We start from the raw sequence: 22,508 nt of genomic DNA on the forward strand, positions 1-22,508 counted from the left end.
GGGAACACTGTGTCCAATATTTATGTTCATCATAAGGGGTCTTTGGGCTGCACTTCGTCTGGCCCCTCACCTAGGACCTGTCTGCCTTGGGTGACCCTACTAGGGGCATGAAGCCCCTGACAGCATAGCTCCTAGGATCATTGGGACACTCAAACCCCTCCACCACGATAAGGTGGCAGCCCAGGGAGAGGTCCTACTAAAATGTTTTATTTAAAATGTCCGATACATCATTTGCTTGGCTGGAATTGAAAACGATATTGAGCAGATTTTATCACTCTTTCATAAGCTCTGCAGCTTTACATTGGGGTCTCTGTGTACTTTATATGAAATAGCCTGATGTCTGTTTAGTAACTTGTCATGTGCAAACAGAAGAGATGGGCTTATTGAAGTTTGCTGACAGTTTAGCTGAAGCCGAGTGCTTGAAGTGCTGCTGAGGTGGATCCTATCACATTAGTGCCTCAAGGAAGCCTCACTTCACATTGTGCCAGTCAAGCCACGCCGTTAGACTCCCATCTCCCCGCAGACAGAGCATCGCGGCTGGCGCTCGCTGTCACAACATGGCAGAATGATAGGCCCTTTCTGCCTGCTCCCCCTGATCAGAGTCTGCTAAACAATCGCTGAAAACCACAGTTTACAGACGTACTTTATCTGGTTTTCTGTACACGTTTCAAAGCAAAATGTGAATGTCAATAAATCCCTAAATTCTGTCTTTGAAATAATTTTGCACACTCATATTATACATGTATTTCACATGACTTATTAACATGTCTTATTAAGTTGAGGAAACAACAATGTACAAATCAGGCTAACATTCATTGGATCATCCTATTAATAATATAAAATGGAAACCTAGATCCCTAGATTTTCTAAAGGTTAAACATAAATCAATAACTTTTCATATTCTCAGTAAGGTACATCTTATGGCATGCATTGCATTAGTGAGAAACTTTTCACTCCTCTTGTTCTTAAATGAAGTTGACCTACATGTTCAACAGTGTAGAAAATTAAATTCCTCTGGAATGAAGTAGGGCTTCATTTGTTTTTGGCTGAAGCACAAAGATGAGTGGAAAGCTCGCCCCGCACTTCTTATTTCCTCAGAGTTCCTGGAAAGCTCTACTGACAGGCTGATTTGAGGGAAGACATTTAACTTTTCCAGTTTAAATGTTGATTGTTTTGTTTTGTTTTTTGACATGATTTCAGGGTGAAAACACCAAAAACAACTACTGTTGTGATGGTTCATGTGGTCTTCCAGTCACTTTGCTGAACATTATGTCAAAGAAAGTTGTGGCCTTCTACATAGTTCCTCTCACCGCTGCCTTGTAAACCTTTCTTGTTCATATTGACTGATGATCCTATAATAAAACTGAGTATATTCAGGGTTTCTACCAGCAAAGAAGCTAAGCCCGGTGGTAGGTGGCCGATCGCCGGCTGACTGTGATTTAGTTTAAAAAAAAAAAAAGATTAAAGTTGACAGGAAAGTTGAAAATATGGCTATTTATTATGTGATATTGTAATATATTTGTGTCAAATATTTACACAACTACAGTTTTACAAAAAGGAACTTTTGAAATACTTTTTAAAACAAAAATACAATTAAAATAAATACAAATTGTTTGCACCTATTTTGAATCCTAATTTAAGTCACATTTACAAAAAAATTAAATTAACAGAAATGAAAAAGTGCAAACAAAGCACCAACACGTCTCACGACAAGGCCAATGAATAACAACAGAGAACTGAAAAACAGACAGATGCTGTACTGTACTGTGCTTTTTGTGGCACAGGCTGCATGTTGGATCACTACATGTAACAACAAAACAAAGCATATCTAATGCTGAATTTAATAGCATCGTTTTACTGTTAAACAAGGATAAATTACCACTAGTCATATTAATATTTTGACTACAATAAATGCTTACCATATTCGGTCTAGTAAAGCCACCCGACTGGAGGCCCACCAGGCTTATAATTCACTGTGGGAAACCCTGATATATAAGTTAAGAAACTCTAATACAAGTGTTGTGTATATATGTTTAAGACCAGATGGTGGACTACTTGTTAAAACATTTTTTAATCTGTCATTTTGGTCAAGGAAGGAGTCACATTCAATGTGTTTATTTCCAGCATGGACTGAAAACTTTTGTAAACCTCCATAAAACAGGCATATCTCATTCAGTTCAGACTAGAGGGGAGTAAGATGAACGTAAGAGCTGCCTCTGACCACACATTGTGCTCAGCAGAAATCATCCTTAACACACAACTCCTGTGCCCTTAAAAATCCACCAAATTGTGCTGAAAATTAAAATGCCAGACATGTCATTCTACCACCAAGGGCAAACACAAACCTCTGTTGTGGTATTACAATGAATGAGCCACAGCAAAGAATTTAATTAGATTTTTTTCCTCCTTTTTAGGTTTGGATACTTGAAATCCTTGAAATATCGAACTAAAGTGACCAAGCTGCAGATTTGATTCATGTTTAAGTGAAAGAAAAATGTAATTATTATTAAAGATATAGGAGCTGATTATTTTTAGGCTGTAAACTACACTTCTGCAATTTTATTTATTTCTTTTAATTTTAGGCAATAGTTGCTAACGTAATTATAAAGAATAAAAGTAAGCCAAAGGTTGTTATAGATGTAAGCATGCTGTTGTATCAGTCCTCTTGACTGATTCTTTAAAAGTAGGTAAGTAATTGTTTTTTGAAATTGTTAGAAAAATACTAACGTAAATCAATAGGTTAGCATTTTCTCTCATTCATAATATATAATATTGACTCACTTGTCTTTTTTAAATGTTTCATGTAATTTAAATTGCTTTCTATTAGCCACATTTAACCTGGTAAGAACTATGGTGTGTTGGAAAGGAGGTGGAAAAGATTTTTGTACTTGAACTATGTTGTCAAATTATAACTTGTTTTTTAAATGAAACAGCACAAAGGCTTTAGTTTACTTTCTTTGATTTGAACCATTTGTGAACCATAACCAATGGCAATTTAATTATAATTTATTGACTTCCAATTAATTGTCATTTAATTGGGAGATAAAGTTAGAGAAGCCAGACTGAGATGGTTTGGACATGTGCAGAGGAAGGACAGGGGGTATATTGGTAGAAGATGTTAGAGATGCAGCTGCCAGGAAAAAGACAAAGAGGAGACATATGGATGCAGTTAGAGAGGACATGGACGTAGGTGGAGTGAGGACAAAGGACGCAGAGGACAGAGTTAGGTGGAGGAGGGTGACTCCTCCATCCCCTGAAGATGGAACAGCCAAAAGAAAAAGAAGAATCATGTAATCAATTCTCAAAGTGTTGGCCTCACCTGGCCAGCTGAAGACATAGATTGCTTGTCCTCATTTTTATTCCTTTGTACTGTTTCTTATGTCATCTTGCTCTGGTGACAGTGAAATCCTTCACTTGACTCAAAGTTTTTTTTTTTTCTATTTTAGGAAGAACTTGTTTTACTTGTGGACCACTTCATAATAGGGTAATCAGCCAATGGTTTGCTCTTAAAGGGACAGTTTTTGACGTGGTCTGTGGGGTTATTAGTAATCGGTATCTTACTTGTTGGAGAGGTTTTTTATAATGTACAGTCAGAAATGTGTGTGTGTGTATATAAATATATATTTATAAATAGCAAAACTTTTACTTTTGATTCTTCTTCTGACTCTGGATGGTGGTGTATGGGCTGAGCTGGACTCAACTTGCCCATGCATCAAGAATTTATCAATTACTTTCACAGACTTATTCTGTCTTCTATGTTAATAGCTGTGTTATGCAAGGGTGACAGTGGTGTAAAGGCTTATCTAGAGTTTTTGCACAAACTGCTTTGTGAGATTGAAATTGCGTCAAGTCAGCAGAAATCTGCTCTGAAACAGTCCCTGCTAGGACTTCTAGCAGGAGATACTTCTACTGCAGGTAAGACATTGATTATTGACAGATCTAGCAAACACCACTTCAAAAATATCCTAAACTATCCCTTTTAGGTCAGCTTTGAGCTATGGATGTTTCTAGGTTAAGATGTGAAAGAGGTGTGTTTTTAGCCTCAGTTGTCCTCAGTTGCTGTTTGTTGCATGATGTACATGTGAGTATTCTTTGTTATTCCTTCTGAAAGGTCGACGCCATTGGCAACTTTTTAACAGTGGATATTTTAATCTTCCAGGCATTTTTGGGAGTTTGTGAATTTTCAACTTCACGAGCCATCCGGACACACTTGCACTGCAATCACTTGGCTTGGTGGCATTAATCTGCCATTGTCTGATTTTTTTTTTTTTTTTTTTTCCTCCCCCCACCAACTGAGAGCAGAAATGTTGCCACAGTGCCGGTGGCATCTGTTTACCGATGTGGCAGCAAGACCTGAGTTTTGACAGGGGCAGCCGACTGCAGGGATAGGCGCATGCCTTCGGGCGCTCAGTTTGTCATGTCAATGTTCGTTAGTCAAATAAAAAGCATGGCATCACGTTTTTGTCTTTTATTCACAGGGTGAACCAATGACAAATTTAGCTGGAACCAGGAAGTTGGTGAAACCTGCCTCCGTGTAACAATGCTAAAAGGCTAAATATCAACTGCTGTCACTGCATATTATCCAACTTTACAGTAACATGCAGGCTTATAGAATGCACAGTTATCGTTTCAATGATTGATGACAACAACACTGTTAGCGACTGGTGTATTGAAGACCTTAGAGACTCGCCTCCTGAAGCTGGAAGGGTCACAAGTGCATGAAAGCTCATTAGAGATGAGTCAGGGATGTGGGGTGAGAGACGGGCCCACAGATCTGCAGGAGGTGAATGAAACAATTAGTTTTTGCTGTGGAAGTGCCAAAAAACACACATTTCCTCCTTCTGTAAAGATAGCCTGCAGACGTGTCATGATTGGTGACTCTCATTGACTTTTTTTCTCCCTTCTTCATGCAGTAGCCCTGAAAATAATTTTTTAGTTGCATCAGTGAGTAATACGCCCTACTTTGTATGATGTTGTTACATCATCCTGGAAATATTGCATACTTTTTCCTCCCCTGAAACCCAGTTTTTTGAAGGGATTATATAACTGAAATTTGAAACATAAACTGTGTTGTCTCTGACTTGTGTTTGTGATAAAACCAAAGAGCCTGTGTGTGTCAGGTGTTATACTTGTCACTGCTACCTGTCTGTCTAAAATATGACTTCATTGCTAAGAACAGCATAAGCTGGGATCAACAGTCTCTGAAGCCTAAACAATAACTCAGATCTTTTTTTTAATTGCATGCTATAAATAAAGCAGTCTGGTTGGTGCACATTTTAAAGAAGTTTACATAAGATCTTCTTTTATAAGACAATATTCTTTATATTTACATGTTGAGGGACAACTTTTTACTTTTCTTTTCAAGGGAAGCTACAATAATACAACTTTCTAAGCTTCCATGTTCACACCTTTCAGCCTACGTTGTCTGTACTGATTGTGATGGATAACTAGTGGTTCATTTTTTAGTTATATGCATCTTGAAAATGAAAGGTTTTTAATTGACCTTTTTATTGCCTCCTGCCAGTAGGTGAAAGGTGAGTGATAATGCTTTTGCCCATAATTGTGTGTATCTGTGCTTGCTAAATATCTTGTTAACCACTGGGTGGATTTTATTATTTTTATTATTATTATTATTATTATTATTAGTAGTAGTAGTATTAGTATTATTATTATTATTATTATTATTATTGTACATCATTGGATGTCCCTCTACAACTGATTAACTTTTGAAGCCCACCTCAGGTCATCAATACTAGCTGACACAAACAGGGTTAGACTTAGTCAAATTTACACACAATGAGCTTAAATTTGATGTGATAGCTGTATATACTTTGACTGTAAACCTATTTTGTAAATTTTCATGATATCATGCCTTTGGACAAGGTACGGTTTGTCTAAAACGGCTGTAATGCTGTCATTTCTCATCAGAAGATCTTTGCAGAAAACTAAGGACTTAAAACATAAGTTGTTTTTTAAAGTGTCTAATAGGCCAGTATTATCACTGATTTTCCAATGCTTTTCAGTGCAAAAAATACTTGGACAACATGCTGCTGGACATTTTTTAAAATGCTTTAATTTTAATATAATTTTTTAGGTTTAAAAAGGGTTGACTTTAGGATAATTTTTTTAAAGCTGCTTGAAACTGAAATTTTATGCTTTATGTAGGAAAGAAAAATAGATTTTGTTGTCACTTTGACTCTGTGAGCTTTACTACCTTTCTGAATCTCAACATGTTGAAACATATAATATAATTTAATATAATATAATATGTTTTTTGTTGCAAATCATCTGATTTTACATGATGAACAAATAAAATTCATATTTTGAGTACACTGGCTAATTTTAGTGTTGTTGACATTTCCAGTAAGGAGGTGGGGGGGACCAGACTATTTGTAATATTTTAACACACTGCTCGTGGTACATCCTAATTATGTTACTTGGCAACAAGTCAGCATCAAAGCAAAGCTGCATTTATTAGAGGTAAGAATAGAAACTGAATGATGTTTAGATAAAATTAAAAGGCAGAATGTTTTTGAATTCCAGTTTTGCAGTGTTAGTGCAAATTATAAAGAATTCCTAGAACCTAATTTACAGCTGAAAACAATATTTCAGCTACTCTTGTGCTCAGTCTGAGTTTTCTTCATACAAATTATCTGTTATAAATCTGATGAAAAGTATAGAGTCTGTTGACAGATTTTATTTAGGTCTTTGAGGAAGGAGATAAGATTTAGTAACCCCTGGAAACAACTAGTGGACGCAGTTTTGCTGTTATACACCATATAATTTAAAGTTTAATGTACATGTAGATGGTGTAAATAAGGTTGTGACACTCCGACATGATGAAAATGAGCTTAAAATGAAGCATTTGTGCTTGTCTCATGAATCACTCTAAATATTGGATGTTCCCTCATTCCAGGTTTGATAGGTTGTTGTTAAACGTATTCAGTCCCAGAGGAAACCAAAGGGACAAGAGCTGCCATGAACTATTATTGCCTTCGCCAAGGAGGTGATGTTTTCAGTAGAGTTGGTTTGTTTGTTGATTTGTCTGTTTACAAGATAACTTAAAAATTATGAACAGATTTTGAGTAAAATTTCAGAAAATGTTGGGGTTGTCACAAAAGACAAGTGATTCAAATTTTGGTGGTGATTTGGATCCTAATATTTTTTTAATGATCCTATGGCTTTGGCGGAGGTTTTCACTCTCAAAGTGCCTGAAGTTATTATATATATTTAATCTGTTGATGAATTTGTCAAAAGCCCCGGAGACCTTAGAGAGCATACAAACCACCATTTTATTGTCAGTCACCTTGACGTACTCCCATTACTTAGACCTCTTCGGTCTTTCAGAACTTTGATATCCTTTCACATCTCTTACAGCACTGAGGCAGGCACTGCTTCATCCACCAGGATAGTTTGAAACTGGACTGACGTACTCAGCGCATATCACTAGGACGCAGAAAAAAAAAACAGTTGGGATTTATATGAAACTATAAAGCTAAATTTAAAAATAAAGTGTCAACTAAATATACTGATGCTGACAAATGACCGTAGTTGACATAATTGGTTATGACAACAGCTGCCCTAAAACGGACCACACGCAGTATGAATAATAGTTGTAATACAAAATAAAACACAATCAGGTTTACCAATCTAACATTTGTTGTAATTCCTAAAAGCACGCGTGGAAGTATTTTTTAAATATTCTTTTGCAAAGACAATTTGAAGAAGCCAAAAACCTGAATCACATATGCAGGAGAAGATATGGAAAGTTCTCGGTGTGTATTAAACACTATCTGCAAGTGGAGAGATAGTAAGAAACAGCTGGAGGTCTCAAAATGTTCCAGAGACTTTGTTTTATCATTGTGAATGAGCCCAGTCAGGAATTATTTCAGGAAGAGAAGTGATACTAGCTGTTTCGGGATCGCACCAAGGCTTACGGCTCATCAGATGTAACTTTTGTTCCAGACTTCATCGAGACAAGATGACTGAATGTGGAGGAGGAAATTATTGAATGCCTCAGTGTTGACCTGGGGATTCCTCGCATGGTCATTGTGGAAGTGCTGAAACGGGCAGATGCAAATGAACGGCAAGCCAGCCGTCGAGAACAGCAGCACCGTGTGAATAAGAAGCAGGAGAAAGTTTAAAGAGGAATATCCAAGGTTTTAGATGAGTCTGAAAAGATGCCACCAGAACTTCTTCCTCTTTAGGGGGTTTTCCCCAAGCTTGATAAAAAAAGAAAAAGAAAAAAAAAATCCCCCACCCTTGTGGTTTGAAGTGCAAAGTTAACAGTTTTACTCAGCCCCCCTCCAAGGCTTGCATAGTCTCTCCTAATCTTTTTTAATGTGTCAAAGGCTTTCTTGAGAGTCTCTGTGAAATTTCACACTTAAGTTGTTTGCAAAGTCAGTCTGAATTATCGTATAGAGTGAGGGTTAACTTTTATGAAGAGGTTGGGGAAAACTTTTATAAAAGTGAATGTGTTGTGTTTGTGTATGCAGGGGTATGGTGGAAACACAGCATGCATTCACATTAATGCTCTATGTATGTTTCAGCTGAGCTTCTTCCTCACTGAATCTATTCCTTCTATTTAGCTAAAATGTCTATTGTATTGTGTTCTTCCCTTTATCAGCTTTTTATTGTTTTTGTGATTGTGCTGTTCAAATATTAGCAAAATCAACCCTGACCTTAGCACAGGGCCTAACATTTTAAGCCAGTATCTTGCTGAGCTACAGCTGTTGGGGGCTAGTTTGTGAACGGGATTTCAAAGTGCATCTCCAAAGTATCTCAAAATGTTCATGGGGGTTTTCAATTTCCTTGCCTAAATCGCAGAGGCCTGCATCCTTGTTACTTAATTTTTGAACATTTTCAAAATAATTGTCTGACTTATTTTCTCTCAGTAGTTGCAAAGGTGTCATGGGCATCTTAAACCCTTTTCAGTTTAGTTTCTGTAATTTCAGATTACTAGAGCTGTATTTTGACACCTGCATGGGTGCTCTCCAGATGGCAGAAAACATCCAAGGCAACAGCCCTGAATGTCCAGGTTTATGCTGATGATAGATAATCATTTGTTTCAAAAACTGGTCCAATTCTGCCTATCGTCATTTAAAAATACTACTCCAGTAGATTAACCATAAACATAAGAGAGTAAAATACAGGTTGAGGAAGGTAGGATTTGGGCAACAAAATAATTTGCTCAGACTAAGAATACAGTTTTGCAAGCCCTGCACAGCAATAGGCTGTTATTTTCAAAGATTGTCAACTTAAAACCCAGCCACACAATTCTCCGATTGCTTGATCACAAACACTCAAAATCTAGTAAGACTACAATTTTACAAAAATAACAAAAATAATACAAAAATAATAATTTACAAAATAATTTTTCAAATCAGTACAAGCCCATGTCAGTGGGAAATGCTTTTAGTTCATTGGCACTTGCATCTGTTAATGATATATGATGTACAATTAATAATACTTGTTTAACTGTGTGAGGTGAAAGTATTAAGTGGACAAAAAGACAAAAAAGGAGGAGGAGAAAAAGACAAAAAGGCAGTGCCTAAAAACATCTAAACTCATTTTTTTTTTTTTCAAACCAGTCAGTGATGTAATGGGTCTGTCGTCTTTCTCAACTCCAAATTATGTTGACATTAAGACCAACTCAACAGTCCATACAACTAAGTGTATCAACCCCACCATAACTTGAAAATGGGAGATCACAAACTAATCAACTCTGCCATCACCAGGGTTGCTGTCAGAAAAGTCTAAATACCACACACTAGGGAAAAATTCATGATTTAATGTGTGTTCTGAGCTGAGAAAAGTCTGGTGTTGCTGTTTTTTTTATTTTGGCCACACTGTTGTTAAGAATGTCACTATTAAAGTTTTGGAAAGCTCAAACAGCTGAAAAGTTTCTTCTCTCTTACTTTAAACTTGAGCTAAAATGTGGTGAGTGCATCCAAAGATGACTTGGTCTAGCTTTGAAACTGGTTTTGGTGACTAGAAATATGTCACAGTGCACATAAGACCCTCTTCACAGTGGATAACCACTTTGCTATGATGTAAACATTTAGTGGGGTCCTGGGTAAAACATGGAGGAGCACGATGATAGCAGTGGTAGCGTAAAGCTCACATGTACCAGTGTGGCTTGGTGATGACCTGCCTTACTGGCCTCTTGTCTAGAATATAACAATGATTGCAACAAGGTCACGGACTCAACCCTGCGCAGACGTATTACCCATAGCAGTAGTGTTGTCTTAGTGTGGTGTGTAGAGCCACATTCAGATGCAATTCAAGAGTCGTACCAGGGCGTGCAGAGATGATAGGCATATGTGGTGCTATGTTTGTGGGAATATGATGCTGATGTGTAGAGCATGGTGACTGTGTAGGACAGCGTTTCGGTGGTGCAGAAAATAGCAGCGAAAAATACCTATTTGGCGAGTTCTAAGAGCGTAGCTGCGTCAAGCCTGCCTTCAAACTGAAAAAGCTTTTCTAAATTTGTGGCATGGTGGCCATGTTTTAACAAGTTGTGTAGTTCATGACGTGAGTAACAGGGTCATCATCCAGTTTGAAGAGCACCGAAATCGTAAAAATGCTAAAACAACAGTAGTGTTGAGGATAAACACAGAAGTGCAGAAACAGTTTTAATGTGCTAGACTGAGGTTTTAAGGGAAAAAAAAGTTTTGTTTTTGTCAGACAGAAGATTTGACTGTTTGAGGCTTCGTTGACTCACGTTTTGGTTTTGCCTCTGGGTTCACACGTCTAACACACTAAGTTTCAGGATAAAACCTATAACACCTCTGCAATTTTTCCTGTACTGTTCTTGCCAACACCCGTACTATGGAGGGTGAGAACTTGAGAATGTCGGTGTTTACTCTTTTGTCCCCGGCACACAGTATGATCAGAGCTTCTTTTTCTTAGCTTCTTCACTCTATTTCCTGAGCATCACAACCATCTGTAATTCTCTGTTTCTACAGTCTGTCACTCTCACTTAGCCAGGGTAATATCTCTGACCCATGCTGACCAGTCAAAGGCATGAAGCAACATTTAGGTAATTTGGAAATTTTTTCTTTCACATAGACATTTTGGCTCTAATTTTCCTCATTTAATTAACATTAAAACGCCCAGAAAGGGGCAAATCTATTCACTTAATGTAATTTGTGGAAAATGCACCGTGACAATGTAATTATTTTGAGGGGGCCAATTTGCATTTCCAGTGCTGTTCAAACTAAATGCTACTGTAGATTCTAAGGCCTCAGAGATAAATTAATAAACTCAAGTATTTAAAACCCATGAAACATTTAAATTGAGTAATATCTCTTCCTAAAGGGCATAGTGGAGCTGTTTCCATACATATACAGAAAGACACACTTTTTAAATAAACATCAGCTCTAATCACTGAGACAGAAATCAGAGCGAAAGCAGAAAATATTTTCTGGAGCTTTTAATGGTTCCTTGGGGGAATCCCCCAGACTTAGATTAGATGGGATTTATATAAAGTTGATGAATTTACCAAAACTTAAGAGTTCCCTTCATCCTATTGTGTTATAGAGATCAGTTCTCTATATGGCTTGTCTGATAAAATTACAACATATTGTAAGTGTTTCCTTTTTATGTATTAGAAGGTAGTGTATGAATAGGAAAACATCTCTGTTTGTGACATTTGTGCACACCCTTGATCACCTTTGAGTGGAAAGCATTTGAAATTGTTGCTCTGCCCCATTTTGGAGGACAAGACTACAAGTGTTCGTTTTTGTTCCTGTAGTGTCACAAATTTAGTAATTGACTCAGATTTTTGGCTGCAGGCAGTAACCTAATAAGGCCATCCAAGGTTAATGATAGACCTTTTTTAGAATGGCTGAACGTCTGACACCAATATGGGCTGGTGAAAAACAATTATTACTTACATGAGAGACACTTGGGGCAGAAGCCTCTGACATCTCAGTGAAGCGTCGTCTTACTGACTTTTAATAGCTGCTATATTATATTTTGTTGGCCATTTAGGCATTAGATCAAAATGCAGCCAGGCTCTTAGAGGAGGGGTTATGTTGCTGTTTTATAACGGTCTCTTCCCAGGAACACCAGTGCTGCAAATATAAGTGATTTAACATCTCTCCTGTATAAGCTGCTGGTGTCAGCAAAAGTATTATCTGCCACTGCCAACCTGCTGTCATAGTATTCTTTACCAAGCAATTTTTTTTGCCTCCGTTCTTGCTTTATTACCCATAGATTATGAGTAGTCATGGAGAGTACAAAGCCTCTGCTGTCCAGGTAGTCTCAACATGAGCATGAACCAGAGTTTCAGGGGGAAAAACTGTTTAATAAGTTCTATTTCTGTTTATTTTCACTTTAGTCCAAATTTTAAGCTATACAAACTTTAACTATTACTTTTCAATAACTACCTTTGCTGTAGCTAGATTTTACAAGGGTATCACCTAATTTGGTATGTTTCATGTTCTTATGTTTCATTAGTTAATCAAACCAAACAGTTATAAGGATGTTAGTTCCACTGCAGCTATAAGAACGTACGTGTTTGATTTTACATCTCCAGAGGAACGCTGTGCTTGTGCAACACTTGGCTGATGGTCAGCATGACCATATTATGCTTGTGACAACACAATGGAGGACTCTGTACTTGTAGTAAGCAAAAAAAGACCCATTAAACACAGTTATATGGCCTGCTAATTACAAAAGGAAAAAAACAAAAGAAGGGTTAACTTCCTCAAATGTAAGGGCTGGGCAATGGGTCTCTGCAGTCCAAGAGCACCTTTTGACTCACTTTCTCTGGTAACCTCAGCCCTTAATAGCACATGGTTGTTTAGGGTCTTTCGCTTGTCATTGCCGATGTTCATGTTTGGTATTTTTTCTCCTTTAAACCTGTCTCGTGAAACTGTTACTTGAGATATGTTTAATGTTGACAACAATGAGTCCTTTGAATCGACACGAATTGGGCCAAGAGGAAGTAAAGATTTGCCACTTAAGTGTACTTAATCTCTGTATGATATTCCTCACTGTGTCTTTGTGTTATTTTGGTTGTATTGTTGCTCTGAAAGAAGAGATATGTCAGTGGGGGTTGTCACTCATTAAAGTCATGTGGATTCTAATAACTTCAAAAGAAGGCAAATGCAGTTTAGCTGCTTTCAGTTCAAGCACTTTTGATCTGTAAGGAAAGACTTTAACTTACAATATTTTTGAAGACTTGAACTTCTGTACTATGGTTTTTAACTGGTGCCTTTTCTTTGTGCTAATTTTCAGAATGCTGCATTGTCAGCGGGCTCCACCCCCAATACCCCAGTGACTGGTTACAAGCGGATGGTCATTCCAAATCAGCCACCTCTAACTGCTACCAAGAAATCTACTCCTAAACCTCAGATTCCTGCAGGAGTCTCTACTGCCTCACCTCCCCCTGTCAGCTCAGTTGCCAAGCCTCAAGGCCCCATATCTCCTCAACCTGTTCCAGCTTCTTATACCACAGCATCTACCCCAAGCCAGCCCACTTTTAATGTCCAGGTGAGGTCAGCCCAGCCCGGCCCCCAGCATCAAGCTCCAGCCGGGCACCATTTTGGCCAACAGCCAGTTCGAAGCCCTGGACAGGTGCAGTACATGCCTGCTCAGCCCAAAGGTCCCGATTTTGCTTATGGACCACCCCAGTCTGGTTTTACCCCAATGGGTCATCAAGAACAGCACCATCCAGGAGGACCTCAAGTGGGTGGAGTAGCTTCCAGGAGACCAGATCCAGTTCCAGCCCAAACATACCAGCCTCCAGGCCCCAAGAAAACCTACATTACAGATGTGCCTTCAAGCTTGGCTCCATACCCCTCTGGACCAGCTATTCCACCAAAGGTAGGAGTCAAAGTCTTAGTGATCCTTCTACAAATCTTTGTGGGGTATTTGAATACAACAAGTGCAAGTGTAAAAAATGCTCATTTTGGTTGAAAATCCCAAACTTTATGCATTTAAACTTAGTTTAAGGTTTAAAGATCTATGATCATTTTTTCTGGTACATCTGAATGAGTAAAGTCACAAATTACTTTTTTTTTCTTTTTTTGTAATTACAAACATGACCCCACTAACCCAAGTTAGACAAGCAACTGATTTTCTATGTTTAATAAAAAAAACACAGCAACAAGTTAAAAAAAAAAAAAAAAGGCCAAAAACATATGTTGATAAGACCCAGAATCATAGCTTCTTTTTCTTGGCTTGTCCTTTGCTTGAATGAAGTCTAGCAAAATAAAATAAAATTTTTAAAATTGTATTTTAGTTTGACAAATCTTCTTTTTAAAATTATTATTGCTGCCTTGTTTGAACCAAAGAAGAGAGGGAGCATCAAGTTTGTTCTCATACACAATTCAAAAGCCAGATTCTGTGGTTTTATGGAAATACAAAGAAAGACATTTAATGTAGAACAACTACACTACAAGACCCTGAATTCAGTTCAGGATCTTTATATATTACTGTACTTTAAGGAGTGGAATTATAAAACATTGTCATCTCTTAAAGCAGGGTAGTCTGTGCCATAGAGACAGCTATTCTAATCTCAACATATCCAGCCTTCAACAATCTCTGGAAAGTGAAAGGCCCTTGAGTTTTCTTTAATTCAAGGATTTTATGCTGGTTCAAAATACAATCTGGGCCTTTCAACCGCAGGGAATAACTCATCAAGGACTGTACTTTGCTAAATACAAATTAACTTCAACATCGCAGCAAGTATCTTAAAAATAAGTCTAATTATATTTGTTCAAAACAAAAGTCTGCATTTTGCTTGAAAAGCTTGCTTTGGTCCCAGTATGATGCATTATTAAATAAACAAAAGGTGGCCTTTTAGAGATTTGTAAGAATCTCTTTGATTTCAGATAAAAGCAAATTGCTAATTTTACAGACAAGGCATCTACTCTTTATGTATATATTTGTCTTCCTTTCCCAAGGATATTCTGAAGCAAGGTAACGAGTTCAGTGCTGCCACCAGCCCCCACTCCTACTGCCTTATTTAAATGCTTTAAAACATGGCAGGAAACTTAATGCTCTATTTGCACAAATTTAACTAAAGTGTCATGAAACTGGCAGTGGTGTTGCACATCATGTTTGACTCAACTCTTTCTTATAATATGTGCATCCAAACCATAGCTCTAATCAGTCTCTTTATGTCCACTATAGCAGATCTTTAATGTCAAAACCCCCCAGAGTTAATATAAAAAACAGATTAGAATGAAAGCAAACTGTCAACTTTGCCTTTATGATCAACACTCTGCTTGACCCGATCTTGTGACATTTTCATAACCTTGTATAAATGATGTAAAATCGTTTTTAAAAGAACGAGTTGTGCCTCTGGTAATCAGTTGTGAAAATAAACCAAAACACAGCCAATTAGAACGATTTACATATTTGTCACAATAATGAAAGATTATTTCTGCTCTTCCTGTGAATGGTGATTTTATGACTTTGTCAGTTCAAGATCTATGACCATGATTGAAGACTTTATTAAATGGATCATTTCATATAATTGAGGGTATTCATAGAAGGTCAGATTCATTAGAAGTTTGAGATAAACTGTTTAGATGGAATTTAATGATCTAGACTTGTTCTGATCAGCCTGCCTTCTCTGCCCTCTGCTTCACCCCACGTCACTCTCTGAAACCCAAACCCACCCCAAGTGAAGGTGTAAGAGCAGCTTCTTTCATCCTTTAGAAAATGCCTAACTTCCCAAATCCACCAGGACTTGATTTCCACTGTAGTCCCAAAAATTGACTGACTTTATGGCTGCCGATTAGCAAACAAATTTCCACGAAGCTCTCTTCTGAAATGGGAGTAAAACTAAGCTGGATGATATCTCGTGTTAGCGCTTGAGCTTGAGTGACGTTTGACAGGGCAAGAATTATTTTTGAACTGCTCAATCTCTGCAGACAGTAAAAGACCCCCGGAAGCTCAGTGGTGGTTTCAGATGTCAAACATGTTTAAATAATGTGACATTTTCTGCCTTCCAGTTCTGCCTGTGTTGCCTTTTGACCTCAACAAGACCATTTGCATATGGTGTCTGCAGGATGTTTTGAATAAAATCCATTTAGATCATAAACATCAGCTTCTTTTTTATCAAAACCAACTAAACAGACATTATGATGAAAAGTCCTTATTACTTTAGGATTTTTGTGTACATCTATTAAAACCAAAATATTAGTAGTTTTTACCATTTAAATTTAATTTTAAACTAAATCAAAAAACTGCAATGTAAAAATTGATTACATGTGTGTTTCCATCCAATACTTTTATATATTAGAATTTAAATTTATTGAAATACAGTCCTAGTTAAAAAGAAACAAAGTAGTTTAAAATATAAATTTTATTAAAATGTGATCATTTGCAAAGTTTGTAAAAATCTGCATTTTATTCAAACTAGAACATAGCATATCAAATGTCCAAAGTGAGATACTTTATGTGATATAAAAAATGTTATGAGGGCACTTTTATGAGCTATCAGGTCCCCCTGTAACCAAAACAAAGGTTGTGTCCACAATCTTGGTACAAAGTCAAACTTGTTCCTGGTACAGGTTGGACTCTGTCAGGGCTGCCCCTTGTCTCAGATCCTGTTTGTGGTGTTCGTGGAGAGGAGGATGTCTGGTTCGAGAACTGCAGGGTCTCATCTCTGCTTTTAGCAGTTGGTGTGGTTCTGTTATCATCTTCAAGCCATGACCTGCAGTTTGCAGCTGAGTGTGAACTGTCTGGGATGATTGTCAGTTCCTCTAAATCTGAAGCCATGGTCCTCAACCAGAAAGAGATGGAATGCTCCCAGCGAGTTTGGTGTGTGTCTCTGCCTCAAACTGAGAAGTTCAAGTATCTGGGATTAATTGCAGAATGGAGCAAGAAACAGATCCATGATTCAGGCCTTTGTCCACATAGGGCATTACTCTGGTTTGTTTTCTTGAAGCAACTGATCCATCTATGTTTCAACCCTCACCTATGGTCATAAGGTTAATGTCCTAACCAAAAAGAAAAACGGGTAAAATACGCTTCCTCTGTTAGGTGGCTGAGCTCAGACTTAGTGACAGTATGAGGAGGGTCTTTGTCATCATTATGGCATGCAGGATGATTCGGCATCTAATTAGGATGCCTTCTGGGCATCTCCCTGTGGGGGTTTTCTAGGCCTGTCCCACTGAGCAAAGACCCTGGAGCAGACCCAGAACTTGCTGGAGGGATTATTTATCCTCTCTGGCCTGAGAACACCTTAAGATCCACTAGGAGGAGCTGGAGAGTGTTGCTGGGGAGAGGGAAGTCTAGGTTTCCTTCCTGGACCAATTATTTACATCAATCCACTTTGAAGGTGGATTCATTCAAACAAGCCATTTTAGCTTGATAGGGTCCAAATAGACCCATTTCAAAAGTGTATTTTGACATTTCAAAATGGCTCCAATCTTGCAAATTCTATAGCACTTCATGAAAATACTAGTATTTAAATATTTACAAAGTTATCAGTTTTGCATTACACAGTTATTTCTGCAGAGATCTTGTGATATTCCAGCCATACTTGACCCCTCGGTGCCCTGAAAGGGCTACATGTTGTTGTTTTGTGTACTCGCAAAAACAGCATTTGAGCTTGAGTGTCACAAAATCAGCAAGTGACAGCAGTATCGTTGGATAGTGGAGTGATGTTTGTGTCCCTTTCACTTACTCACCAACTCTGCTCTGTGACTACCTCCCTTCCTGGCTCAGGCTTAAACACAACAAGCTGGCTTCAACCCCATCTCACCTCAATCATCCGAGAAATGGGGGATAAAAAGCATTTCAGCCTCGACTTGAAAGAGTTTTGTGGCAGGCCCTTAAATCATTTGAAAGGACATCAGGTGTAAATTTCTCTGTGATGTCATCTCCTCAGTTGGTTGACTCTGGTTATCCTAAACAAAGTTACCAGCTTAGTACAGATTACCAGATTTTTTTGTTTGTTTTTGTGGTGCACAATTAAAATATATAAATATAAAGCAGGAGCCCAAGGCTTCAACAAGATGAAGGCATGTTATCTGCAACCCTGTGATCTTTTCTGGGTAGATCCACCTTGAAACAAAATGCAACCATTTCCCATTTTCTTCGGTATTTTAAAATCTTCTAATTTAGTTAATTTAGAGTAGCAGCATGAATAATCTTAGCTGATTGTATGACTTTTCTGATCCAGTTTCCTGTCTTTCAGAGCTCCATCAAGCCTTAACATTGAGAGCTCATCCACATAAAATGTTTCCTTTGTTTTCCCCACAAATCCTACGGACAGACTTTCCCTCCAGCGGTATAAAAAAAGAAATAAATACTTCCTGAGAATACCTTAAAGCTGCTTTCTGTTTATACCAAACCATACAATGTTAACATCAAAAAAGCTCACATGCTTTTTTTGCCATTCAAATGCCACCACGTTAGAAGTACACAATATCCAATCTCATGCCATTTCTTCTACAGTCATGTACAGTGGAGCTTTCAGAGAATTTGTACCATCAAAATAATCTTATGTGTGGGTGAGTGTGTGTGTGTGTGTATGTGTGTGTGCAGGTAATGAATCTAAGAGTATAATTAAAGCATTTTCCTGGCATTTTCTCAGTGATATTGTCTTGACAACCCAATTAAAAACAAAATTAATATGATTTTCATTTTTCTTTTTTTTTTTTAAAGCATACACACTCATTTCTGTGTAAATACACCAATTATACCTGTGAGCTTCTCTGTCCTTTTAAAGGAAAAAAAGGGTCTTAACTTTTCAAACATGCTGCTTTATGCAGAAAAGCACAAGAAAGGGGGAAGGAAATCAATAATTCTGCACACAGAATGAGTTGCTAGCGTCAATTGTGAAAATATCCAATCACATCAGAGCTTTCACTTTGAATTATTTTGTTAATGACATGAACAAGACAACCTTGGATTTATACAAAAGCCTTGAAATGAAAATAATTGAGTAATTTTTTGCCACTGACAAAAAAATACCTTTAAATTCATGCTTGATAAATGTGCTGACTTGTGTTGCCGATTTCTGACACGTTGGTTCTGGCACAGAAAAACACCCCAGTGTTGTGTCATATAATGTGTGTCGAATGTCAGCTATAGCACCAAAACAAAGCATTTGGAAATTTTGCAAATCAGAGAGCACTAAATGCAATGAAGTGTAGAAACGGAGTAAAAGGAGAGAATTGGATATTAGGTCTTGACAAAAAGGAAAAAATAAATCGGTGTTTATATTACTGAAGACAAGACTGGCTGTACCTGCCTTTTAATTTTAATGTATTTTTCTTGAGATCACAAGTTAACTCTGGCTAATGAGATGATTATGATAAAAAAAAAATTCATTTTTGTCTTTCACCTGGTTTCATCCTTTCGTATCACCGCCAAAACTGTTGGAGATGATCTATAACAGCAACGAGTTAATTGGTGATGGATGTTTTTTGATGTGACATTTGAAGTTTGAATCAGTTACCTGCAGCACTATCCTGATTTCTGATGACTTACTTCCTTAGTTTATTTGTGATTTCAAAATTATTTTATTTATCACAAGATGCATAACTATATATAAATACATTATCTCAATTCATTATTTCAAGATAATGACATTTTGTTGTGAGATGACTCGTCATCTTAAGATAATATCCTGAAGCATCTTGTCTCTGATTGCTTTTGTTCTGTGTAATCATATAAGCCTTGTTTCCTTTTTTCTTTTTAATTTCTTCAATGTGCACATTCTCGTTCTTTTGGTAGTTTAATTACGCACAGCAAGAAGATTATCAGTGTATCCAGTTATTTAACAGTACAGACTAAAAACTTGTAGTTTTCTTGTTCATTCATTCAGAAATCAATTGTTCCCTAAATTGACTAGTTGGTAATCCACACAGTCACCATAAAAAGAGACATAATATGACTATTTTTTACCAAACTGTGATGTTGATCAAATGAGGAAGTTCAGAATGTGATGTGAAGGACTCTCAGCTACTACCATCTCAGAATTTAGCTCAATATCTGTTGCACTGATTGAGCCATAACCATTTCTGTGTTTGCTCTGGTCAATTAGCTGCAACAGCCGTCTTGAATCAGGTTGCCTCCAAAAGTTAAAGCAGTTGTAGATGTTCATCGAATTACTTTGAGTGTTTCATTGAAATCCGACCAGTGATTCGTGAGATGTTTTGCTAATAGACAGACACACGGACAGACAATTACATGATGACAAAATGACACCCACTTATTTGTAATTCAGGATTCAAACTGAGATTTGAGTCTGCGCAGAAGTCCAGTAGCAGACCACAGTGAACCCTCCTGACAGATTGAAACAAAAGTCTATCAGCTCATATCAGTTAACATCTCCAAAGTAGGTCGGACGGTGTGTTGGAGATCAGTTAGACCCTCCTGGCAGTCCTCACGTACAAGCTGCTAGATGTAATTACTGCTGCACCGATGGCCGCGTTGCTAAATGACACATGGTGTGGTGGTGGTGGTGATCCACACAGGATCTGTTTACTGGGTGCTTCATGGACTAAAGGTCACTTCACTGGACCTGATCCTGGAGGCCCATAATTTAACGTGGATCTCACTTTGTCTTGTCGACACATCAGAGCTTCTTTTCAGTAGCTGCTTCCGTGTTTAAAACCAATTATGTGTTCCTAAATAAATCTCCAGCGTAAATACAAACAAGAATAACAACAAGAAGGTTCTTGTGTAGAAATGGTGCTTCACACATATGTTATTTTGAAGAAGAAATAAAAAGCCCAGCTTTTTATAAAACTCCATAGTAGCTGTCTCACCAGGCTGTTGCGTTTCATTAAATTTGTTACTCACAATTTAATGCTTACTTATGCTTCGCACTTTGTTTCGCTCAAAAAAAAAAAAATGTCGGAAGATTTCTGCAAGTTCTGAATTCCTGTCCTGCAACTTGGGTGCACAAAACAAAGTGAGCTCACACACAAAAATGTTTCAGTTAATAAAACCAAACTTTTCTGGGAACACCCCCCCCCCCCCACACACACACACACACACACACACACACACACAGTATGACGTAATAAAAAATGAAATGATGACGACATCAGTGCTGAGATTAGCTTCTGCTCATTTGAACTTGTTGAGCTCACTCAGTAGATGCTGAACACGGCTTCAGGTTTATTTTTGTTAGTTGCTGATTGACCGGTTCACTCTCCCAGAACATCAGAAGTGCGTGTCACATACCTGATCATAAATAACCCCCCTGCCTTGCTGCTCTCCTCATGTCCCTCTGAGATGAACGGCTCAGCTGGTAAATAATCAGCCAGATCAATATCTGTCATTGCATTTCAGTGAGCCCCAGCAGTGTGAAATATCTGAGGAGTGTATTTTCTTCTCTTCACAGTCCTGCAGTGAAGGATGTGTCCCCTACGTCAGAGGTTGTTCAGTAGCTTTAATTTGGTCCGTTTGGGTTATTGTGTGGGGTTGTTCTCGCAGTTCTTCAACTCCTAATCCGAAATAGCATTTAGAAAGCATCCCCTCTCTTTTCTTGTTAAACAAATGAAACGGTTGTGACACAATAATACAAATAGTATTAAACCTGGCAAAAATATATTATTTCATTCAACAAACAATTTAAAATTAGTTCAACCAACCTAGTAAAGATGAGATCCAACAGTAGTGACAGAGGCATAGTAATCATTGTAATGAGGAAAAAAATGTGCAGGTTTTGTTTCATACTTTAAATCCTACATGAAAAAGGTTTTCATTACAATGTCATAAAGACTGCTAATATATATGTAAAGTAAGTATATGTAAAATAAATTTGACAATGTCGAAAACAATTTGAAACACAATTTGATCTTCTAATTTTAGGATGATTAACACTTAAACCTTTTTTCATCTTTCCAATTGTTCATGTATGCATTAGTTTTAACGCATCGATTCCACATCGTTCTGATCTAGGAGATGTAAGACTTGAACCATCTTTTATTTTGCCTCCTCAGCTCTCAGGCTGCAGCACGTCCGATCCATTCCTTTAATTCTAAAGCAAGAACTTTTAAAGTATTATTTGTGAAATGTGTAGTTTTAGCACGTCTGTAAACTGTCTAACAGGCTTTGGGAACGTATTCCTCTAAGCATATTGCCCACCCCTCTTCATTAACAGTGGCCCCTGCTGGCTTCTCCTGTGCGTGGTCTCCCCCATAATCACAGACTCCTCTCTTCACACAAACAAGTTCTCTCTGCTTTTTTGGCTGGAACTTTCTTCCTCCCCACGCTCCTCACATCCTCCTCCTGTCCACAAATGGGAATCTTTTTTTTTTTCTCTCCCTGGAGTGAAAACGTGTGCACTTTCTCAACTATTTTTTCTCTAATCAAGGAAGTGTCTCGTTGCAGATTGGCTTCTGTGTATTGTTGGCTGTGGCGTTTCAGCTGTATTGTTTGGTAGGAGTGTGTTTCAGATAAACCATGTAGCTGTTTAGAGAGGAAAGGAGAGGGCTATATTATGGTTTGCCCAGGAGGTGAAATTACACAGGAGGTGGACAGCACTGTGTGTTACAAAAGGGAAGCACATGTTGCCAGTACAT

General features: G+C 37.7%; 1 protein-coding gene across 6 annotated transcripts in view; it reads left to right on the top strand.

Moving 5' to 3' along the window:
- lpp (LIM domain containing preferred translocation partner in lipoma) overlaps positions 1–22,508 on the top strand; it is a 193,850-nt gene that overhangs the window by 107,976 nt on the left and 63,366 nt on the right. For all 6 annotated transcript variants that reach the window (XM_017423523.3, XM_017423525.3, XM_017423524.3 and 3 more), the window contains one exon: positions 13,246–13,833. In XM_017423523.3, coding sequence (XP_017279012.1) covers positions 13,246–13,833 — 588 coding nt within the window. The remainder of the gene's footprint in view (positions 1–13,245; positions 13,834–22,508) is intronic.

The sequence above is a fragment of the Kryptolebias marmoratus genome, linkage group LG24 (assembly GCF_001649575.2).
Source record: "Kryptolebias marmoratus isolate JLee-2015 linkage group LG24, ASM164957v2, whole genome shotgun sequence".
Taxonomy (NCBI): Eukaryota; Metazoa; Chordata; class Actinopteri; order Cyprinodontiformes; family Rivulidae; genus Kryptolebias; species Kryptolebias marmoratus.